The following is a 24657-nucleotide window of genomic DNA, read 5'->3' as shown; positions in this document are numbered from 1 at the left end:
AGAGAGAGAGAGAGAGAGAGAGAGAGAGAGAGAGAGAGAGAGAGAGAGAGAGAGAGAGAGAGAGAGAGAGAGAGAGAGAGAGAGAGAGAGAGAGAGAGAGAACGAGAACACTGTTCTGTCTGTCAGCTGTCTTTTTTGGCTGTTAGGCTGCTAGCTGCAGAACAGATTGCTGAACATTGATTTGTGTTCTCTGCTCAGCTACAGAGTGAGTATACACTCTCTCTCTCACACACACTGTTTCTGCTTCTCCTCTTTCTGATAAGATCAGCTGTTAGTATTAAGCAGCGTTGTGGTAGTGGAGGCTGTTGCGGTGATTAATGAGGAACAGCAAGACTGTTGAGTGAGTGCTGTGCTGTGAGTGTTGAGCATGTTATCTTAATTGAAAACAAATTTTTTGTAATTACCATATGTTTCTGTGCATGAATGATAGGAAAAAACACACACACATGAATGCATGTTTGCATTGTTTTCCAATATGCAGTTACAGATGTGCAGGCATTTTGGCCCATCTAGGCACACTTTTCTTATAGTTTTAGCAATATTTGAAGTCATACATATCATGTATCATCACTTAACAGATGTGTAGATTTGGACTTGTATTCTGGAAGAGCAGAATGTTAGTGATATTGTACTGATTGTGTAGCCATATTGGAATAACATGAATGTTTATTATATACTCTGCAATGCTAATCTAGAACATTTTTGCAATTTATGTCTGCTTAGGGCCTCAATTCCCATTCCAGTTCAACATAAGTTTGAAAATTACAATACTGTGTAATGTGTTCCTTCTTTGTAACCAATGATTCTGGGTTGAATGCCCCGCTATTGTTATTACTATTGCTGATGTAAATATTATCAGGATTATTGTGATGTGTTTGGAATAAATCATGACTGCCCATCTCTAGCTCATTCTGTAGGTCTTTTTCGAGAGTCACTCAATAGATTCATAATGTTGCAAATGGCACAGTGATTTTATTTAAAAGGAACACTAATGCTGGAGTGCCAGGCCTGTCTCAGGTAGCTCAGTGCTAATTCTTCCTAACATAGTAAAATTAAGGCATTTTAGAAGATGCTGCTGAGAGCAGTTCTCCTTAGAATAGCACTGGTTTTTGCAGTTGCTTTAAATTCTGTTAGAATTCCTAGCACTGAACAAGCTGAATAAATTGAGAACAATTTGAATATTTATCACAAAAATGTACCAGCAGAAAGAATGTAACGTCCTTCAGTTAAAATATAATTATTTCTGCACACTGTAATTTAGAGTGATTTTATGTGAAATGCTCCATTCCAGAGAAGCTTAGTCACTGTTCTCAGCACTGAAGATAGGAACCAAATATTCCAAACTTTTAATCCCTCTAAAAGCTACCTATCAGAAACTATAATATGAAATTCTCATGAATACACAATATGATTAAGCGTGAGGGGCCACAATTGGGGCAGTGTCTAAAGTTGGTTTAAAAGCCTTTAAATGTCTGTTTGGACATTGTATGTGCAAACTGTTTTTGTTTGTCCTCTGAGTGAGAGTGGTTGTGGTTGAGTGGGTAAATGTATTTTTAATAATTTTTTTATGGTCGGTTTTACCTCAGTATTTTTATGAACAAAGGGCAGATAAGTTTATCATCATGTGGTGTTCATTTCTAAATATTCTCATTTTATTTCATTTTTTTTTTTTTAGTAACAGTGGTACTAATAGTATTTTATGAATGGACATTAAGTTAATAAAAGTAGGGAAAGTGAATGCAATATAAAGAAATAGTAGATTTTTCAAAAATTATTATTCTTATTTTACAGATTACCATGCTGAAAATTCTCACAAACACACACCTCCTCCCCCAGTGTTCATGCCTGTTGCCCCAGCTGTCTTTGGGCATGATGTACCAGTCCCTGGTGTGTCTGCCCCAGCTGAGCACAGCTTATGTGTGTTGACAAACGAGCACTCGTTCTGCCATCCAAATGCTTTTAACTGGCTTTAGGCTACGAAGCCCATCATCACAGTAATGAAGAGAGTCAGTACTGGGAAAGCTCTGGTGCTGAAGGATGAACAGGGGAACGCTGCAGCCCTCAGTGACTGATGGCATATATTTTGACCTGGCATGTGTACCTGTAACTGCCTGCAGTCACTGCTCATTCGTGTTTCTAACACTCAGTGCTACCCTGGATGCTGGATTGTTGTTACTTCTCTTCATTACATTGCAATGTTGTAATTTTTACTCTATAAAACATTTTTTTCAGGGGGAAATTATATGAAATGAACTCACTTTCTGAGTGCATTAACACATTCATTTGGGGCTCTAGAGGCTACCAACCCACAAACTGTGAAATAAATCAATCCAGTCAGTTTTTTGGATCTATCCAAGTTGGAAAACATAAGATACAACATATTATTCTGATGTTGTGCTGAATATTACATAGCTAGCAGGCAGTTTAGAGTTATGGGACCTCAAAAAAGATGCACTCACTTGTTTCGCAGTGCTAAACAAACACAAAGTATTAAGCATACTGATTTAATATGGTGGAAATTAAAATGGAGAAGAGAAAGAACAAAGCAAACGTGACAAAACGTGACCGTGCTCCCCGGTCCTCACTGCTGGGGTCTCTGGAGTACAGATGCTCATGTGAGAACAGATGCTCATGTGAATTATGCTGTGTTGCTTGATCCTTGTGGTCTTTTGATCAAACATTACACAGATTTCATTAGGACCCCTGGGAATTCTGGAATTAATTTGTGGAAAAAGGGACATAAATTTCACCTACAAAATTTGGATTTTGTACTCGCATTATACCTACTCCATATCTTAGCTGCACAGTTGCAACAAAACAATAGGATTAAGAGAATACTGAGTTAAATGTCAGGTTTCAGTTCAGGGGTTAACTCTTACAAATAACTAGCTGTTAAGTTACACCATTATGTCACCGGTCACATTTGCGTTCAGTTTAGGTTATGAATTTTAAATCAACACATTCTATGCATCAGACTTGTTTTTAATTATCTAGGACGAAAATAGTAAAAGATGTGTTGTTTTTCAATACTCTATTCACAAAACTTTTCTTCAAATTAACACATTATTAAACATTTTCTACTTACAAAAAAAGCCATCTTTTGAATCTTTATTTTTGATAGAATACTTCCAATTGATTTTAAAAGCTACAAGTGAGTAAATAATCAAATAACACCATATTTGATTTATTAACTGGATGTTTTAATTTGTAGTTATGCTTTGTAATACCCACTGCTGTGTCATTACTGTCTGGATGGGTTCTAGCCATTTAACACTGTAGTGTAGAGCAAAGTTGGGTCACTTATTGATGGCAGTACTGATGCTGTATAGATCTTAGCAGGAAGCTCAGATTGACTCATGCATTCCCCTGTGTGTGCCCTGTCTCCGTTTAGAAACCGCCAGCATTTCATTTGCAGCTGGAATGCATGTAGCACAGCCATACTGAGTCATTTAGATTAATTTGTCACATGTTAATTGATTTGACACATCAAATATTCGCTCTTAGCTGCCTTCGATATTTGCTCTTGTCTGTTTCCCTGCACTTTGAGTAAACAGGAATGTGGAGTTGTGAAATCTGCCCACATTTGCTTGCCATGGTGTATCTCATTACACAGATCTGAATGTGAGAAGAGCTTTAATTGATTTACGATTGGTTGTTAGCAGCATGGCATAGCTTTCCGCAGCAAGGCAGTGCTGTGGTGCTGTGTGAAATAATGTATTTGGAGCCTTTGAGTTCAGGCCTCAGCTAATAATAGGCCATCCTGACAGCAAGAGCCAAACACGGCAATGCAAGAAAACAGAGGGCTTATTCATCCACCAAGCTGCATTATTATGAGTCTGTATGAAGGCCTGAACTATTACTATACAAAGAGATAAGGCACTTTTATTTAGGGCTGTGCCATATCGTCCACAATAATATTGTCATCATTTTTATAAGGATAAAAAAAAATAATCAGTATGATGGTAGTGATATTCTGACTTTTTAACGTAGTGACATCATGCAGGCGGCACAGTGGCGTAGCAGGTAGTGTCGCAGTCACACAGCTCCAGGGGCCTGTAGATTGTGGGTTTGATTCCCGCTCCGGGTGACTGTCTGTGAGGAGTTGGTGTGTTCTCCCTGTGTCCGCGTGGGTTTCCTCCGGGTGCTCCGGTTTCCTCCCACAGTCCAAAAACACACATTGGTAGGTGGACTAGCGACTCAAAAGTGTCCGTAGCTGTGAATGTGTGAGTGTGTGTGTTGCTCTGTGAAGGACTGGCGCCCCCTCCAGGGTGTATTCCTGCCTTGCGCCCGATGATTCCAGGTAGGCTCTGGACCTACTGTGGATAAGTGATTACAGATAATGAATGAATGAATGACATCATGCAGTTAGATGTAATACGACACGTTTTTTTACATCAGTCATTTGGGCACAGTGAAATATGGTGGAAAGTGGCTCGCTTATTAATGTTGGCAACGGTTACATTTGTAGTTAAATAAAACCTTTTAATATATAAATCTGTTTAATATTATTAATGTATATTAAATATATTTTATTTAATATAAGTAATAATAATATAATATTAATTTTTTGTTCTTGAAATTAAAAAAATATTTTTCAGTGTTTTGTTCATATCGCCAAGAATATTGCCAAAATACCCTGAAATATCATGATATTTTTTTAGGGCCATATCGCCCACCCTTATCTTTATTTACATGCAGAGTAATCTGTGTAGTTACATTCATTCCACAGTATGGGTAAAATATTCCAGGTGATGTTTCTGTTTATGGTAGACATTATTTCTAGCAAATGACAGGTTTCACTGGAGCATAAATGTAAACACACACACACACACACATACAGAATGTCTCCCCAGAATGATCTGATGTTATTAAATGTGCTTTTGCGCTGAAGCCATGTTTGTTTGCTCGTTCATAGGAAAAACGATGGCAGAATTCCTCGGATTTCTGATGCATTAGAGCCTCCTGTTGTGGTCCCCTCACTCCCCCAGTCCCTTGCTCCTAAGCCTGTGAAGGTAGGACTCATCTACTTATTTCTGCATTCTTTCTTTCTCAGTGCCACTTTCCTTCCCTTATTTTTATGGTTTGGCTGTTCTTCATGTGGTACACCTTGTTCATCTGTGCAGCGAATCATTTCTTGTAGTAACTCTGCTGATTTGATGAGCTTTTAGTCTGTCTTCACTGATTTCATTTAATGGCATGGCAATTGCTCTTTAAGTATGTTTTTTCTATCATTCTCTCTCTCTCTCTCTTTTATTTCTGTTTCTCCATGTCTGTTCATCTCTACCATTTCTGTTCCTCCACTCTGTGAAAATAATATATTCATTTTATCTGTCCTCTATCTCTTTTATCATTTACATTACTCTATCTCTGTTAGGAGTGGTGTCACCTTGTAGGCCTGCAATATTCTTGGCGATTATGAGTTTTCCATTGGATGTTTGAGTTCAATATAATCTTGTGGTAAATGTGAGGGCAACCACCGTGTTTCCTTTTTATATTAGATATAATAGTATTGGCTATGAGTGTACAAAAAAAGATACTTTATACAAAACATCAATAAAAGAGCCATGTCCACAATACAGTAAATGGTTTACAAAAGTGTAAAGTGTACAGGTCTCTGTGTGTGTATGGGTTCAAGTAACATATTACAATAATTTGTAATAAACATGTACAGCAAAACTGACTTGATTTTGACTTAATATTTTGCCTTTATAAATGAAAAATTCAACTGTAAATGTGTCATTATGTATATGGAATGTATCTCAGGCCAGACTGAATCAGTAATGAGTTCCTTAAGACATCTCTGATCCATTGGTGTTGACTGGGTAAATTGAATCAGCTGAAAAAGACTGCTCTTCCCCAGTATGAAAGGCTTAGTCTTGCTATTATTTTACCTATTCAGAAATCCATGTTAGACCAGCACAGCCGATGTAGACTTAAGACATAAGCCCAGAATTGTTTAACCTTGCTTTGCTTGTTCACATAGAGAGCCCTGTTCATTTTACTTTTGGCTGTTAATGTAGTAGTGCTGAGTAAGAACAAGTTTGGTCTGTCTTCTAAGCTGCAGACAGGTCTTTTGTTCCTGTGCTCTCCTGTGAGACGTCCTCTCCTCCATTAACTCACCAGCACTCCTTTATCCCTCCATCAGTGCCTCCTCATCCTTTAGAGCCATTAACACTGATGCTGCTGGAGACTCAGAGGACTGCGGATGACACATTTAGAGCTGTCACAGAATTATTATGAAGTCTTCATGTCTTTATAAATGGCTCTGGAAAAAATACAGGATAGTGGTGTCCTCATGTGGCATGTGGGATTTTGTTCATTAGTATTGGTGCTTATTAGAAGAGAGAGCCCCACAAATGGTGCTAAACGGTTAACTAGCTCCAGTTCTGATAAAACATACTTATTACATGTTTAGGGACAAAATCAGACTCATTTGATCATGCATCCCTAGGAAAGAGAACTTTTAGAGATGAACTGAACTGTGAAGTGTCTATCACTCAGAGGCAATTCTAAAGCTCTTCCTCTCTTGATTAATGTTGACTGCCTGCCTCACAGTATTATTATTTAGGACTAGTCTTTTTTAAATTATTTTAGCAACAGAGCTGAAGTACCATCATGAACAATCGGTATAGCGGTGCTGTTTAAACTGCTAGTGGGATTGTACAGAGCATAGACATTTCTAGTATAAATAGATAAAATGTACATGGTCTGGAACTGGTAAGTGGATATTGTAAAAGTGGATATAATAAAATGCTTGCCATTTCCATTACAATTATGCCATACAGTGTGCTCTCAACTGTAATAGCAGGAGGAAAAACTTTTAATGGAGTCTATCAAACCTGTGTTCCTCAGTGTTCTTTTGGTTTGTGCTGTTTTAGAAGAGGGCAAGCCCATTAGACACATGAGCACTCCTTTGCCAAACACTCGCTCATAAACAAACTACAGAGATTGCAAAGGCAGAGCACACTGACATAGACATTATATTTCAAAAGTGTGTAATGTGTTAAATTGTGGAAGTAACTATTATTAAATATTTAGTCATGTCCACTAAACAACAGATAAAACTTTGGCTATGAGAGCAGATAGATGGTTAATTAGACTGAAGCTATTGAAATTGTTTGCTATTATCAGCAAAGGACATTTTGCACAAGAGAACGCACAGTCCTGTAGCAAGCTGTGTGCTTTAAAATCATACTTTCAAGCTGATAAGAGTAGAGTATATGTGGTTTTACTGATGTGGAAGCAAATTGTTCTTTTTCATAACTAAGTGGTATATAGTATTGATTAGCTACGGCCTCCACGAGAAGCAAACAAAATATTGTTATGAACTGTTGGTTAGCATGTGTCAGCTATATGAAGAATCTTTAGGTGATCATGTTGTGTTTTAAAATAATGATAACAGTGGTAACACTCTTTTTTTATGTTTTTAGCAACAAATTAAAAAAAATAAACAAATAATAAAAATGAAGTAAACTAATAAATTATTCGCAAGCTATCCAGCTAATTTGCTATACACTTCAATAATGCAATTCTATCTATCTATCTATCTTTACACTTATATAGCACCTTTCTAGACACCCACACTGCTCAGAATGCTCAGAACACTCAATCCACACACTGGTGAGAAGTGGCAGCCAAATGCGCACAGCGTACTCTCGACCAGGAACAACTGTCGACCTGGAGGACTGCATCGAGCACTAGGGTTTCACCCAGGACAGAGCGCCAATCCATATCTGGGCGCAAAGACATTCATTCACATACACACCAGGACATTTTTTTGTGGAGGACTGTGGGAGGAAACCGGAGACCCCGGAGGAAACCCACGCAGACACGGGGAGAACATGGAAACTCCACCCAGATGGGACTTGAACCCAAGATCCCAGAGCTGAGAGGCGAACGTGCTAACCACTAAGCCACCGTGCCGCCCAATTGTACTGTACTTCACTGTAATGCAGGTACATTACGTCATGCTGCAGGTAACAAAATCCACAGCAATAGCCTGGCTGCCTGTTTTGGTAGCTAGTCATAAAAAAACATGAAATACCTTCATGTTCAGCAAGAACATAGTCATGCTCTGTTTTGGCACCAACTCTGTATTTTTTGGGTTGACAATGGGTCAATGAGCAGATGAAGACTGCTGTTCTGAGACTGCCTAATGTGGCTGAGCAGTATAAGATCATCATTCACAGTCCGTGTATCTGAAGTTAGTAGGTAAAGACATGGCATGACCAGGAACCAAGAACATAAAAACCTACTTGACCTCTTTAGAATGAATACATATGACTTTGCAGGGATTGTTGAACCAACATATTGATACTATTTATTATAATTATTATAATATTTTATCACCTCCACACTCAGGAACACTACAGTTATTATATATATATATACATTATATATATAATATAATATAATATATATATAGCAATCTAATGATTTTGATTATGATTGTGGCCATCCAGCATGGTGTCAGAAACTAATTTTAGGAAGTGGTTGCAGTTTGAGGAAGCGATAGCCGTCACTCTTTAGATTCACTCGGTCGCTGCTGATTCTCATAAGCACTGCCAAGTCGGACACTGGGAAGACTCACACACAGGTGGTTCATTGTTGGTGCGGTGGTCTTGCCTCTTGTGGACATTTAACCCGATTTCTCAACATGGCTAGGAGATCTTACGTGTACCGCAGTCCTGCTCTTAATGGACTTCGCCACCGCAGGCGACACAGCGATGTGAGTAGAACATGCTTTACTTAGAATGTGGGTATGAAAAAGGAGAGAATGTGTGTGTTTGTACCCTGTTAATGAATGCTTGGTGCATGATTGATTTGCAGTTGTCTAAATGGCTTTTACAGAATGGTCAATCACAAGTGACTTTCAGTGGTCGTGCTAACAACACAGTTTCAGCTGCTCTTAGTTGTACAGTGCCATTAGGATGTGTGAGTGTGACTTGTGCAAGTCGATAATACACTTACATAACACTGTTAAGTAATTGTCTTCCTTTTTGTTGTGAAACATTCGTGTGAATTGGCTGTTTCTTAAGTCATCTGAATGATTTTAAGAAACCTTTCGCAAACTATATTGTAATTCCCTGTATTAGCAAAATATTTTATTGAGAGTCATTGTGTGTGTGTGTGTGTGAATATGTGTGTGAATATGTGTGTGAATGTGTGTGTCAATGTGTGTGTCTTTATACCACAGTGTTAGCTGAATCAGCCTGTCATAAGGAGAAGCATGCTGGATTTACAGTTTCACTTTTTGTCACTTTGTGAGTTGGGATGTTTAGCGTTTAGGGAATTTACTGTAAATGGAATAGCAGCACACGTGAGCAGGGAAAGTCCACGGTACACTAACTGTCCAATTTTATTTGTTGATGCATGAGTGCCAAGAATTTTTTCCATATCTCTGACCCCGTTAAGCTTCATATGTGAGGTCTGTATCAGCTGAGTGCCCATCCTCCATATGCCCAGGTGCTCAGTGGCATGTAAAATGGCACTATTTCACACCACTCATCCTGTATAAATGTGAATGGTGTGAAGGAGAGGCAGAATGCCTGTGTATGTAGACGCTGAGCTGTGACTGACTGACTGCTGGATGGTCCTTTGGTGTTTCAAACTGTGGTGATATTTTTAAAACCACAAAGAAGAATATTTTTATCAACATAGAGCTCCATATTAATACTGAGAATGGTTAATGCTATATGAGAATTATCACGCTGAACCTCATCTGTCATGTTATTTCTCTGATATTTTTTATTTGCTCTTTGCATAGGGTTTAAATGATATAACTTTATATATAAGTGGTTGAAGATTTCCTCAGAAATTCAAAACTGAACAACTCCTGCTACACCTTTCTCACACATTCTCTCATTCTCTCTCAGACTGATTTATTTGCAATGATTGAGCGCATGCAGGTAAGCAGAGAAACACACGCCCAGCTGTTGCTCCTTCTTAGTGTTTCCTGTTAGTTTGATGTGGCCTATTGGTGACACTCTCCTTGACACCTTCAGTCACACTCCGTCCTTCCTTTTGTATTTTCAACATCTCATGATGTAATTCTTCTCTTTAACAATCTGCAGATGTGCTAACACTTGTGCTAACACTTCTAAAATCATAGAATTACATTGCCCTTCAAAATATTGAGGACACTGACTTTTTGTATGATATATAAAATTGATATGTTACAAAAGCCAAGGTACTCATCATAAAAGAAACATTTTTTATACTTAGATAAACATAATTCATGTTGATATTGATCTGTCTTTTGCCTGTTATTTTCCAAACAATCATTTTAGAGTTTGTTTTTTCCCCCAAATTATTGTTAAAAGCAAATACCTTTGTTTTTTTTAACAGCTCAAAGGTTTAAGCACTGATGAGCTCTGACATTACAACAAGGGATGAAATGTGGGGCTTGGCATTATTCCCAAAATAGCCTTTTAATCATTTATTCTTTAAGCTTTATGGGTTTTGCCAAGTAAATTTGCAACATCTTACCAACTTTGTATAATATACTCCAAAAATGTTATCTTGGAAAATATCTTACTTTTTCCACTGTATTTAATGTCTCTTATTATGACATTATAGTCAGAATAGTGTTTGATTTAATTTGAGAATGAATTATAATTGGAAACTAATATCGTAAAATAATGGCCCCCTATTTACTAATTTATTCTGAATATTCTGATGGCCTCAAACTTTTGACAGGTAGTGTACTCTATCGATCTGTGTTGATTTCTTTCTAAGTGTGTTTATTACGGCTTATTATTCACATTTCTTTGTTTTTGTCTGTCATTTTTGTTCACTTCAATGCCAGTATAATATGTTTTGATTGTCTTGTTTAATACTAGCACAGTGTTTGAATGAGTTTATATTATAAAGAATGCTCTGAATACTGGCTGTGGAGACTCACTGTAATCTCTGGCATGTTTGGTGCTCTGCAGAACAGCAGGATGGATGAGCAGAGATGCACACTTCCACCTCCTCTTAAAGTATGTCAGTACATACACACATACACCTGCATACACACAGTCACTGTTCCAAAATGTCACCATTTTTCCTGAGGAATGAACTCAAGTCCTCTGTCAGAAGCTTTTAAATTGTAGTGGTTTATTACCCTGGGCTGCAGTTGCAGAGGCACGTGCATTGTGTTTCAAGCCTTCACAGTTAAATGGTGTGGTTCTGATTGACTGCACTCTCGAGCATCACTCACTTTATTGTGCAGTAAAGTGGCATCTCATACATCTTACATCAACCAGTGTAGGCCTGCGGATAGGAGAACAAGCTAAACTCAGCCTAGGATGTGTTGATATTGTGAAGTCAGGATCTTGTATGAAATGTCATTCTGTGAGTCCTGTGTTTGAGTAGTTTGTTTCAAGACCTCTTCTCCATCCTAAAAGATTTTTTTAATATAATTCATTTTCCAGACAGAGGAGGACTATATTCCTTATCCGGGTGTTCATGAGGTAATTAACACCACCATGCTACACCAAACCTAGCTAATCATTAGAAATGTTCTATCATTAATTTACATGATGTAATTATTTCATGATTTCATTTAAACTAAACATTGTATCAATAGGTTTATGGCAGGCCTCCAATCCCTTCTGTTCAATAGAAATGAAGCCAGTTTTTTGTGTATGTTGTCAAATTTGATACTTGAGTCTGCTCAGTAGAGACCAGTGGTAGAGACACTCAGACCGCCATGATAGCAGCGTAGGAGCTGAGCTATAAAAAACATTAATTTCTCTTTTTTCCTTTACCCAAACTGCAACTGCTTCATGTCTGAGAATTTTCCATTATTCCACATTAAAAAAGTGCAGCATCTAAGGTGAATAGATAATTAAACCAGGGCAATACTGTAATCACAGCTCTATTTGAAGTGGAATGGATAAATCTTCCAGGGTGACACTGTAATTTCTGCTCCATTTAAAGTGGAAACGAAACATTCTGCAGGCAACAGAATCAGAAGAAGGTGGAATGTATAATTCTATACATTATTTGTGTACTTTGTGTGTGAAAAGATCTAAATTTAACCATTATAAGAAATGATCATTTATAGTACAGTTAACTAGCTAGATGCCTGACAGCTCCACTACAACTAAGCAAGTCCAGGTAATGAATATACATTCCTAAGTGTAAATCATTTTAAAATAGCAAACAAAATATCAACTTAAAAAAGTTATTTCTCTGGGATTAACACAAGGAAAGCTAACTCTTGGAATTAGACACTGGAGATAGGAAGACAGTTGAACACAAACAGTTGCACATCTTTTGCTTCCTCATACAATGTCTTCAGAGTACACACTTCAAGGAAGTCCTTATCAAATCAGGGTTATTGTCACATCACATAACACAAGTGTAAGGTGAGTGAAAAACTTGTGTGCACAGTCCATCACTGTATTAAAATAAGTAAGAAAAAAATATATATAAGCAGTACAAAATAAACTATTTAAGAACAATATATTCAGAGCTGAAGGCCTCAGGGCAGGAACTGGGATGATGGTGAGATATCTGTGATTTGTGGCAGTGAAAAGGGACGCTGTGATTAGCTTTTCTTTCATTCACTCATGTCTTTAACCGATTATCTACTTCAGGGTGGCGGTGGGTCCAGAGCGTACCTTGAATAATTGCCTGCAAGGCAAGAACACTCCCTGATTAGCTGTTCACCAAACTCAATTCAAGATGATATAACCATGCTTATTAAAACAGATGTTTTATCAGCTGAAATTTAGACACAGATTATTACTTCCTCTTTAATGAACTATGAATGAGAAATATTTCATTTAGATTTACAATTTTCAGCAGTAATTATTTTGAGCCCTAAAGTTTAATCCCTAATTAGTGGATTTTTATGGATTTCCTCAATGTAATTTTGCTTTATTTCAATTGGAAGGTGCTGGGTCGTAAAGCCCCCTACCCCCTGATTCTGCTGCCCCAGTTTGGTGGATACTGGATAGAGGGGACCAATCATGAGCTTGGTGTTGCCCCTGCTCCAGAGGAGCCACCCCAATGCCCAGCATCACAGGTTAAACTGGAAACTAACAGCACAGCGAAGATCTACAGAAAAGACTTTCTAGGCAAGGTGAGTTCAGAAGTGTGGTTATGGAGTATATATTAAACACCATTGAATGCTATTTTCCAGATGTGTGCTCTAAGATTCCAGATGTATGCCCTCATATAAGCAAACATTTAATTAGGCTGACGTCGTTGCCCTAGGAACTTTTTGATCTAAATGTTTTTGCAAAATATTTGAAATGTTTACCAATAGTGAAGTGTGTGTTGAATTACTATTTAAGTAATCAATCCTTCTTCAAGACTGTTGCAAAATCATTTTGGGTGGTTTTTCATAAAGGTAATATAATCTTATTGCTGGTTTTGGATTGCTATCCAGGATAATTAGTCATGACCTATTCTGCTAGATAAATCCTCTCGAATTACACAGTACTACCAAGCTCACGCCGTGAAGGCTAGCACAAACCTTTCAAAATGCTGCCAATAAAACTGCTCAACATGCTTGGAGGAGAATGCTAATGGTCAGTTTTGCCAATAACAGCAAAAAAAAGACTTTACATTATAGAACTTTTACATTTTTATTCCTTAAGAATAGGATACACAACAGGACTTTCAAAAACAAACAGTGGAAAATAAACTTATTTATGAAATGTGGGTTACAAGACTGAAGGTGTGTGTGTTTGCGTGCATGTGTGTGCATCTCTCCCCTACAGGAGCACTTTAATTATTACTCTGTGGATGCTGCACTAGGCCACCTTGTGTTTTCTGTGAAGTATGAGGTGATCAAAGATCAGGAGTACCTCCGTTTACTTCTTAGGTAAAGCTGCTGCAGACACAGATAAACAATCACGTCCTTGTCTCTCCCCATCAGAACTCCTCTCTTTACTCTTTTCCCCAATCTTCCTCTCCTTATTCGCCCTTTCCCTTCGCTACAGTGATCTATCTGTTCTTCACCCCTTTCCTCTGTGACTCATCCTTCTCCCTCTTTCTCACTCACACTTTCTACTTTCAGATCCCTCTCCTTTTGTACCTCACTGTTTTATGTGAATACGTTTGCGTTTTCTCACCAGACATGCTTTCTCCACAGCTACAGTCACTGCCAGCTCTCTGTTTTCTGTGCTTGTTTTTCCCCCATTATTCTGAGTGTGGTTCAGTTACTTTTTATAAATAGAAACCACAGCACTATGTGTATGAGTTGAAGGTTGGTGCTTTTTTAGAGACCTTTATGGTGATAATTAACACAACTTCAGGTTTAACTGGAATAAGAGGAAGAAGTAAATATAATGAAGCCCTAGACCTACGTATGGTTCTCATCAAACCATATTATTTATTGTCTGGGGAGAATGGAAAATAGTACATGGAGTGTTATAAGGTCTTTTAGATCTTAAAAGAACTGCTTTATATCTTTACTGTCCCTGCACACTGCACAGTAGCTTAATTGACAGCAGTGTCTTCTTGCTGCACAGTTTCCACCTGCCAGCTTTAAACCACCCTAATTAATACATTGAGCCTGAGTTTTTTAGGACTCTTTAAGTTTTCATACTTCTTCCCCCTCTTTCTCCTGCTCCCTCGCTTTATTGATCTCTATATCTCAATATCTATCTCACTTTCAAACCAAAGTTCTGTCACTTTAACAAGTTACTTCATTTACTTTCTTTATTTTTCTCATATCTTTCCTTTTTATCCTTTTCCCATTCCACTTCTAAATAGCCTTTTTGTCAAGCATTATATAGTTTAGTTCAGCGTGCACGTGTCACAATGCCTCATGGGGTGTCTTAAGAAATGTTGCCAGTAGCCTGAGAGTACACCCTTTTTTTATGTTGCAATACACAGAATTGTGCAAATGTCATATACCACTGTTCATATATTTCCCTTCCAGTATTGCAGCCAATAAAAAAAAATATTTTTCTGAAAATACCTCTAAGGAGATTAAATGTAGGATAATTCACTTTAGTGTTTCTAAAGCACAACAAATTGTTTAAATAGAGAAAATGGGATTACTAATAAAATGAAAGAATTGGAAGAGCACCAAGAAAATGTCACCATTAGAGAAACAGTACTTTCAACTTTCATCTTTGAAAGGTAATAGAAACTAAACTTTCGTTTCTATTTCCTGCTTAGGATTTGAAAAAAATGTCCATCCTTCCACACTGAGAAGGCAGCTCAACACAGTGTGTCTGAAAGGGTTTAGAGCTGTTACTAATAAGGGGAATACATCAAATCAAGCAAGGAAGCTGCTGGTGTTCTCAGAGCAGTTGACTAGTCACCCCAGAAACTAGATTTTAACATCACACACATGTTTGGGATTACTTGGATTGTGAGAAGAAGAAATTGCAAACAACTTCTTAGACAGGGCTTCAGAGGAGCTAAAAGTTGTACTGGAAGCTTGCTTTGAAAATAGAATAGAATAGAATTAAATACAAAATAAAGAAATGAGAAAAAAGGCTGGAATATAGATGAAGTGTTGACAGTCCAAATGCTGAAAAAATATATACTAAGTGTAAATAGTGTACTCCACAACTGTAAATATTTGTAATTAAAGTAAATGAGATCATTATAATACATAATAATAAGCAAAAATATATTCTTTTAGGTCAAAGTACAAAACATACCATGATGTCATACCCATTTCCTGTCTGACTGAGTTCCCCAACGTGGTGCAGATGGCAAAGGTAAGATAGAAAGAAAGGCACAGCTCATGTTGGAAAGTTTTAAAAAAAAAATTAAATATACTCCAGCATTTTATTAGAAAATATTAATTCATTCTTTCAGCTGGTGTGTGAAGAAGTGAACGTGGACAGATTCTACCCAGTCCTCTACCCAAAGGTAAACCAGTTTTTACAGGTTTACCAAGTTATTGACTGTTTCTGTATGAAACACATTGTGATTTAAGCTTTGTTCTGACAGGCTTCCAGACTCATAGTAACTTTTGATGAACATGTCATAAGCAACAACTTCAAGTTTGGAGTCATCTACCAGAAGTTTGGACAAGTAAGAAACCCTACATCTTTTTCTCTGTGGTTTAATTACAAACAGGAAGATTATTTGTTTATAGTGTTTCTGAACATTTTTTTTCTTTTACAGACATCTGAAGAGGAAGTTTTCGGAAACAATGTGGAAAGTCCAGCCTTTGTGGAGTTTCTGGAGTTTTTGGGGCAAAAGATAGAATTGCATGATTTTAAGGGGTAATTGTTTTTTTTTTTCATTTATTATTATTATTATTATTATTATTATAAGATCGTAGTTTATTATGATAATCGATTATCATAGTTATCACAGATGTGGAATGCTGCCAACAGAAAAGATAAACAAGAAAGAATGCTTCTTAAGATATGTCCAACATATAAATAGATTGAAGGTTAAACTCTGATTTAAGTTAGTAATGGGAAGTATTTAAAGGACATTTGTTTTGACAGGTTTCGAGGTGGTCTAGATGTCACACACGGCCAAACTGGAACTGATTCGGTATACCACAATTTCCACAACAAGGAAATCATGTTCCATGTGTCTACTAAACTGCCCTACACTGAAGGAGACCCTCAGCAGGTAATGAGTGTCCTGTCATATTGCACCATCTGTCAAATTCTGCTAATTTTCACACTGGGGTTACTTGTATAATTTCCAGCAATGATCTTGCTCCCGCTGGTTTTGTTAATATCTAGTCTTCTGCCGGCACTTCAGGAGGTGTTTCTGGCAGAGCATTTGAGAAAGCAAAATTTAGGTCATTATAGATGTGTCCTTATTATAGACATTATAAGCTGAAAGGAAAATTGATGTACACACTTAGAATAAAAGCACATTATTCTTTTCCCTTCTGGTAGTGGTTTAATTACTTTTATCTGTCATACAAATGATTTATGCAACTTTCTCCAGCTTATATGTGTTTTGGGATGGATAGTGACTGCGTAAAACTCACTGTGATGGTTGGGCATTGTCCATGGCAATGTCCGTCCATATGCCTGGACAATCAGTAAGTGAACCACACCACAGTTCTGAACAACAGGACATTTCAAGCCATCTGTCTAAGCACTTTCTTTACCAACAGAGAATTCATCACCTAGCATTGGGACACTGGCACCATTGCACCACCCTAATCACACTCGTCAAGCATATTTTCCTCAGTGCAGACCTTTATTGGCTAAAGCTAATCTATAAAGGCTATATGGAAATTCCCTTCTGGTTGTTAACAGTCAACACTGAGTACGCTTGATCCCTTAGGCTGCCCAACCATATCTATGCATATATTATACATATATTTATATACATTTTCCCTAATAGCTTAATGCTAAACCTGTTTTTAAATTGCCGTTATGCCAAGAGCCCCAAGGAATACATGTGTATTCCTACTGTCTGCTTGAGTGTTAATTATATAAGCCTCTGTACAAGAAATTGGCCTCTTTGTTGACAACATCTTGATAATAAAGACAAACAACTTGCTGTCAAATATGTGGCAGGTGGTGAAATGTTCCTTGAGGAAATAGGGGCTTTGTCTGCCAGTTATTAGAGCCAAAGTGTTATTTAGTGCAATTGATGTTCTAATTGAGAGGGTCTAAATGTTAAAAGGCTTCAAGAAGAGCATAATGTTTTTCTCAGTCAGTTAGAAATGTGCTTGTTAATGTGCAACAAAAAGCAACAAAAATTCTTTTTTTGTGCTGTTCTGTTTATGTAATATACGAAGTTATTGGAAAGTGCTCTATATTGTTTAACCCTCCTCTTTGTTTTTTCCCCTGGTGTCAGTTTGAATCTCCAGAAAATTATTAGAAAATATATTGTTACATAATTGTGTCTCAGGTTTTTAACGTTTCTTTATCGATTACCTAAATACACTTTAAACAAAACAGATTAGAGCAGAGGGATGTTTTAAGTTATAGTGTGTAAAGGACAATGAAAAAATACCATAAAATTGATTATGTTTACACAGTTTTCCCTGAATTACAAATTGAATTACTAAATAATTTGAAATGATTAATTTTGCATATAATTAAATATGAAGCAAAATATAATGGTAGTCCTTTATTTAAAAAGATTACATTTTGAATGGGGTCAAATTGACATCCACATATAAAAGTAGGGTTAAACATTAGACAGTTTAAACATTTTAACAGCAGACATATCTAAATAAAACTGAGCTGAACAGTTTGTGTAAAGACAGTTCACAGTTAATGTATAAAAAGATCAAATAAAGAAAATTCTTTAAAGTGTTCGGTTGTGTTTTGGCTTTAAGTGGTAATTTTGTTAGTGCTTACCAGACCTTTTTATTGTTTTGGAAGCAGGTTTCTAACATTTGTATTCAGAGAGTGCAAGGAATCAATTATGTCATTCTACCTTTCTGGCTCTGAAGTTGATAACTCCCTAATTTCTTTAATGTTGTGTTTTGTTTTCAGCTCCAGAGGAAGAGACATATAGGAAATGACATTGTGGCTATCGTGTTTCAAGAGGAAAACACACCGTTTGTTCCAGACATGATTGCATCTAATTTTCTACATGCTTATGTAGTGGTTCAAGTGGAGAATGCTTGCACAGACAACGTCCTTTATAAGGTGACAATTCATCTGGTCCTTGGCTTGATTTCTGGCCTTTTATTTATCACTTCTTTTAATGGTGGAGTATAGGTTTTCATATCATATACTGGTAATATCATTTTTTTTATTAGAAGAATTTCAACAAATTAAAAATTCATACTTGAAGCCTGAAGGTGGTTTGGGTTTTAACTTCCTTTTCAAGATGTTTCTACACAAAACATACTTATTTTAAAGCCTTTATAATGTTCGTAATGACTCTGTTTGACTATGTTCTGCTTGCAATGAGATTTTTAGGAGACAATATAGAATATAAAACTAAAACATTTTTTGACTTGTACATGTCTCTTAGTAATTCTTATTCCTTACGAATATGAAGCTGGTTAGGGTCCACTTTACTGTCAATTTCTGCAGCTTTCTAATCGAGTTCATTTTAATGTTGAGAGATATTTTTTCTTATGAAACAGAGTAGGTTTTTACAGAGATAACATTTTGTATTGAATGTTATTGCAGGTGTCTGTAACAGCGAGGGATGATGTGCCTTTCTTTGGACCTGCTCTCCCAGATCCTGCAGTGTTTAAAAAGGTGAGACAAATTTCAGACTCCAAAACTTTATTTAAGGAGGAGGATTCTCTTTACTTGCACAAAATAAAACAATTTAAGTTTCCATTCTGTTCACTACCTAGAGTCTGGAGTTCCATGAGTTTCTTCTGACTAAACTCATCAATGCAGAGTATTCCTGCTATAAAGCAGAGAAATTTGCCAAGCTGGAGGTGAGAAAGCATGTTTGTGCATTTGTAACAGGTTTGGTCAATATTTCTTGTGTTCTGTGTAACTATGTTTTTTTTTACATGAATGAATTGTATTAAAAGCTGCACAGTTCAGTCCCATGAAACAGTAACATTACACTCATTGCATAATAGTTTTAAGCAACTCCCTTAACCAGCTTTGATTTAATAAGGCACATTTCTAGTGAGAAACCTTCTTTATTTATTTATTTTGTGTGTGTGTGTGTGTGTGTGTGTGTGTGTGTGTGTGTGTGTGTGTGTGTATAGGAGAGGACACGCTCTGCGCTGCTAGAGACTCTGTACGAGGAGTTGCATGTAAACAGCCAGTGCATGATGGGATTGGGAGGAGAGGATGAGAAGTTTGAAAATGGAGGTGGAGGTGGAGGAGGATTTTTTGAATCTTTCAAGGTAGGCCAAGAGACAAGCTTCCTGTACCAGGCAAAGAATTGACAGGATGTTCAACATTTTTCACTACATTCTTTTTTATTTGACCCCTTCTCACCTCTTCTCCTTTTCACCCCCCTCACTCACTCATGTTTTTCTCACAGTACAGATTCTAGCTGTCATGAAGCGTTGGACATTTGTGGTCAATCATGTCACCCTGTGTGTGTGTGTGTGTGTGTGTGTGTGTTCATGTGTAGAGAGTAATTCGCAGTAGAAGTCAGTCTATGGATGCTATGGGCCTGAGCAATAAGAAACCTCACACTGTCTCTACCAGCCACAGTGGCAGCTTTACCCACAATCCTCCAGACACCCCCAAAACACCAGGCATTGTGAGTACATTGTTTCAAGTACTTTTAGAATTTTGGACTGTTTCTGTTGTTTCTTTATGTCACTGAATGAAATATTTGGAGTTAATGCAAATAAATAAAATATTGTCAGTGATATGGAATTAACAGGTAAACCAGGAAGTGTCTATTTTCAATATGTATTATTTATTTACACCCCATTCTACCTCTGGTAAACCTAAATGATTAATGTCAAATTAGTCTTTGAGGCCACTGAAATATACAACAGAATGATGAGCATTGTTTAAAGGAATTTAAGCCTAGTACCTTGCTGTAATTGATTTTTTTCCAGAAAACTCCTCAAAGGCAATTGCTACACATTATTCCAGCTGGAATTAATGCTATTCTCTCTGCTCTAAGTGCCCCGCTGTGCATGGCCGCAGCTGGTGTGGGCCATGGCCCTAACCCAATGTGGCATGCTATCCGTGAGATATGGAACACTGATCCAAGAACAGATTTTCACAATGGTTTACTGATTCTTTACAGAAAGCACTGCAATGCCAAACTGATCCGCACACATGCCAGATGGGCTCTTCACACTGCCTATTCATTCTGACTACCATCACTCTTGTCCACCACAATAAACCCCATGGCAACAGAGATATAACCGACAAGCCGATAAAAGCTGAATCTCAATTTTGATGTTCAATGCTTCAAACAGGATGTCAACCAGGAGCTTTTCACACTAGAAATATAGTGATATTAATTAAATGTTGTAAAAATGAATGTAAAATGTGTATTGTATGTACGTGATTTTAGGCTGTAACTCCAGATTAAAGTCATATCTAACTGGTTCCTGGTCTCTTGATCACAGTCTTTGATAATCCCCGGAAAGAGCCCGACTCGGAAGAAATCAGGCCCATTCAGCTCAAGGCGGAGCAGCGCCATTGGCATTGAGAACATCCAGGAGGTTCAGGAGAGAAGGTGAGAACAGCCTTATGATCTGTTTATCTGAAGCAGACAGTTTCCGTGGGTTGCTATGTCTTGGTTGTTAGAAGTCCCATTTTCTTCACATTTAATCATTTAGTCTTGTTACATTCTCTATGTAATGGATTGCCTTATCTGAAATCAACTCAGAAGTAACTACTGAAAAATCAATAACTTGTACTTGTTGTTTGTTTTCACTGTTTATTAAAGTCTCTGACTTTCTAAAATTGTACTGTAGCTGTGTGGAAAATGCAGCAGTGATCTCTTGTTTCTCCCAGCAGTAGGGAAGTATCCCCCAGCACTCAGAGAACACCTGACAGTATGTATGCCTCACAGGACCCAAGATCTGACAACTCCTCCAATCACAGCTCACCTGAGATGCCCACTACTAGGACCTGGTAACAAGGACGCTAACAAGAGAGCGGTTTTATTTGACTGCTAACATTTTGAATATATATGTTTATTTTAATTGCTTATTTACTAATGTTTGTTTTGTGTGTTTTTTTACAGTTTTGCTGTGTGTAGAGCGCCCTCTATCCCAGAGACTAATGACTTGTCTCGTTCCTCATCTAACGCCAGCAGCTTCACTAGTGTGGTGGAGGAGAACGAACATGAGCATGAAGCTACAGAGGAGTACGACACAGGACTGGTACCTATTCAGAGCCCTCTCTGATACATTACTTATTATATTACTAATGCTGCAAGCACACTCATTTACTCTAAGAATAAATAAAGAGATGGGGACTCTGAGTGAAAACAATTACACAGCATTTACCCCTGTATTATAGTCTCTGAATGACCCTTCTACAGAACGTTAGCTTGTATTTTATTTTATTTTGATGAAAAACCAAAATGTGATTTTAGAAATCACATGAACTTATCTGCAATAGTCTAGGCTAAATATGACAAGCTTGCTGTGTATCCTCTCTTGTCTGTGCGGTTGAATTAAGGAGAGTCTGTCTTCTGCTGGCACACCCCATAAGCGAGACTCATTCACCTATAGTGGATGGCTGGAGGACAGCCCGAGCAGCGCTAGCCAAATGAGCTCACCAGGTCGGTAAGCTCTAATGCACACAGTTCCTATAGCATACATTTAAATCAGGATTAGGCCGGATAAAATGCTGTTATTTGAAATCTGTGTTTGACTTCACAGCTCCCTCTCGACAGCAGTCTGATGCTGTTCGGCCCAGAACTGAGAGACAACACTCTGCATCTGTGAGGACTTGTGACAGTAACTTACTGATTATTTAGTTACTTGATAGTTTAAAATTATTATTTGTGAAGTTGACTTTATTGTGGCTAATTTGGTCATTTGTTTGTTTGTGTGTATGTTTTCTGTGCAGAATTGCTAGGCTCTTTCCATGGATTATTTAATGGATGTCCATCAGCAGGTTTGACTTTAAATATATTAAGTATTTGTTAGGAATTATGCCATTATTAGACTCCATTATTTTATCCTGACCTCATAGCATAGGTGCACTTTGTATTTAAACAATTACGCACTGTAATGCATCTTATTATAGGTATAATATTTTCATCCATTTGTTGGAGCCACACTACGCTTGTCTTAGTTTATGTGGATAAACCCTGAAGCAGTAGAACTCGTTCATAAGAAAATATAAATATTGGACATATAGTGTAGATAATGAAGTAATAAACTATGTAAAACAATTTTTGGCTGCTGAATTCCAAATATCATATTTTAACAAATAGTTCATTATCTTGTTTTTCAGTGTTCCCATAAGCAGCTCCCCCTAGTGGAGACCCTGTGGCTCCTCCGGAGACTCGGCCCAGAAGAAGAGCTGATCATTATAGCAAAGCGGTCAGCGACTGTGCTCATGTGGAATCCCTGTCTGTCCCCGTTTTAAGGACACACCCCCTTTAGTCTGCATCCTGCGAATGAGAATGCCTGCCAGTATGCCTTTAGGCTGCGGCAGGTTATGGAGGCCACCATTAAAGCAGACATGAAGGCAATCTGATGCCTTTTATGGAGTGCATCTTTAAAAGTGATAGGTCTGTCTGCTTTGCAAGCAAAGGTCATGGCCTTATGGACTTAACCATAAGTTATGCACCCTCCTCCTCTCTCTCTCTCTCTCTCTCTCCCTCTGTTGCTCCTTCCTTTCTCTTTTTATTAACTCTTCCTCTACACTTTTAGAGGTGGCTCTGAATTTTGTCTTCGTGTTTGTTTTCAGTGTATGTGCTATTTATTTATTTATTTATTTATTTATAGTCACAACTGAAGGCAGACAAGGCAGCTCTTGGAAAGCTTTCCTTAGTCTAACAAAGGGGAAACCTCCAGACCAAGATGAACCAGTAGTCAATTTATTTGTGCTCTAGAACACACAAGCATGAAAGTGCACAGCGTTGCTACAAACTTAAATGCAGTTTTCCTTTATCTACGGAAAAGTTTGTTTTATCTTTGTTAGTTATGAGTAATGATGTTGGTAATTGGATATTGATTAATGTTATGTGTTGTTGTTATTAAGTGTTACCTATTCTGCTGCTGGTACTGACAACATAAGCCATTGTCAAATGGACTGATTTGTGGATTTTACGCTTTATTTTTATTTATCCAGTTATTGGTGCGTCTTCTGCTGACGTCATTATTCACAACTTTGCTGACATCTGTAGTCAATGTTGATTTCTTGTACAAATGTATATTTGCATTGGATTTCAGACTTTAAGGATTTCTTGGTTGGTTCTAGTGAGCACAACTAGCTGCACAGATTATTTTAATAAGAAATTATTGGAAATTGGAAGTTGGATTTTGCCTCTTAGCATTTTGTGCAAAACTTATTCACTGTGCTGTCTTCTGTGAACTGTTCTGAAGTTGCCTTCTACAGCTTTACCTGCTCTGTGTGAAAACCTACTGCATCTACAGAGGGGAACAGTAAGCTATTTGAATGTACATCCAGGAAGAGACCAGGTACTTGTCTGATTTCTGGTCAGAGAAAACACAATCATGGCTAAGAATATAGACTCCAAATATTTCTGAGAATTATATCATCTGCGTCACTTGCTACCCTCTGTTTCTGTTTGCATAACTGACAAACTCTTGTTTAAATGTTTCAATGATTCTAGCATCTGTTTAACCTGTAGAAACTTTATGTTTCATATTTTCTAATTTGACGTTTGTATAATATGAAATATTTACTAAATGTGACCGCCATTTTTTATAACCTGAACATAATGAACAACTGGAAATGAAGCAGGCTTTTTCTGAAGCAGATTTGAAGTTTTATTTAGTACTGAAAAGGACCATTTATGGAATTTGTTGTTTAAAATGTCCTGTGTGTACAGTTTATGAGACAATGATGAGGAATGACTGGAGTTTTAAAAGCATTTTAAAATCTGAAGCTGCTTTGCATTTCGCTGCCTCTTAAGTGATGTCAAATAAGAGAAGTGTGCCCTCCAGTGGCAGGGACCTGTATGTGCACAATTTGTCTTTGTCAATTGTCAGACTGTTGTATGCTGGCACGCGCTAGAAGTGATGTTTAATCAGAAATTCATTCAAAGCAGACAGATATTGCTTAATCAACTGATTGTACATGTGTTCTCGCTGACAGTAAATGCTGTGTGTGATACTTGTATAAAAAGCTTAAGTGTAAATAAAGCAACCCCCACACGTTT

The 24657-nt window shown here is 37.4% G+C and overlaps 1 protein-coding gene across 8 annotated transcripts in view; it reads left to right on the top strand.

Moving 5' to 3' along the window:
* rap1gapb (RAP1 GTPase activating protein b) overlaps positions 1 to 24527 on the top strand; it is a 73101-nt gene extending 48574 nt beyond the window's left edge. For 4 of the 8 annotated variants that reach the window (XM_066666140.1, XM_066666141.1, XM_066666144.1 and 1 more), the window contains exons 3-24: positions 4916 to 5012; positions 10935 to 10982; positions 11418 to 11456; positions 12887 to 13075; positions 13719 to 13822; positions 15599 to 15677; positions 15778 to 15831; positions 15913 to 15996; positions 16090 to 16190; positions 16422 to 16551; positions 18390 to 18545; positions 19038 to 19109; positions 19211 to 19297; positions 19580 to 19720; positions 19954 to 20085; positions 20915 to 21024; positions 21306 to 21425; positions 21538 to 21676; positions 21978 to 22080; positions 22181 to 22242; positions 22371 to 22418; positions 22761 to 24527. In XM_066666140.1, coding sequence (XP_066522237.1) covers positions 10944 to 10982; positions 11418 to 11456; positions 12887 to 13075; positions 13719 to 13822; positions 15599 to 15677; positions 15778 to 15831; positions 15913 to 15996; positions 16090 to 16190; positions 16422 to 16551; positions 18390 to 18545; positions 19038 to 19109; positions 19211 to 19297; positions 19580 to 19720; positions 19954 to 20085; positions 20915 to 21024; positions 21306 to 21425; positions 21538 to 21676; positions 21978 to 22080; positions 22181 to 22242; positions 22371 to 22379 — 1950 coding nt within the window. In that variant the 5' untranslated portion in view covers positions 4916 to 5012; positions 10935 to 10943 and the 3' untranslated portion in view covers positions 22380 to 22418; positions 22761 to 24527. Of the gene's footprint in view, positions 1 to 139; positions 206 to 4915; positions 5013 to 8602; positions 8729 to 9875; positions 9909 to 10934; positions 10983 to 11417; positions 11457 to 12886; positions 13076 to 13718; positions 13823 to 15598; positions 15678 to 15777; positions 15832 to 15912; positions 15997 to 16089; positions 16191 to 16421; positions 16552 to 18389; positions 18546 to 19037; positions 19110 to 19210; positions 19298 to 19579; positions 19721 to 19953; positions 20086 to 20914; positions 21025 to 21305; positions 21426 to 21537; positions 21677 to 21977; positions 22085 to 22180; positions 22243 to 22370; positions 22419 to 22760 lie in introns of those variants that run through there. The other 4 variants (XM_066666142.1, XM_066666139.1, XR_010801956.1 and 1 more) reach the window with 4 other exon arrangements.
* The last annotated feature ends 130 nt before the right edge of the window (positions 24528 to 24657 follow it).

Source organism: Hoplias malabaricus, chromosome 3 (genome assembly GCF_029633855.1).
Source record: "Hoplias malabaricus isolate fHopMal1 chromosome 3, fHopMal1.hap1, whole genome shotgun sequence".
Taxonomy (NCBI): Eukaryota; Metazoa; Chordata; class Actinopteri; order Characiformes; family Erythrinidae; genus Hoplias; species Hoplias malabaricus.
This window is presented reverse-complemented; position numbering and strand designations above follow the sequence as displayed.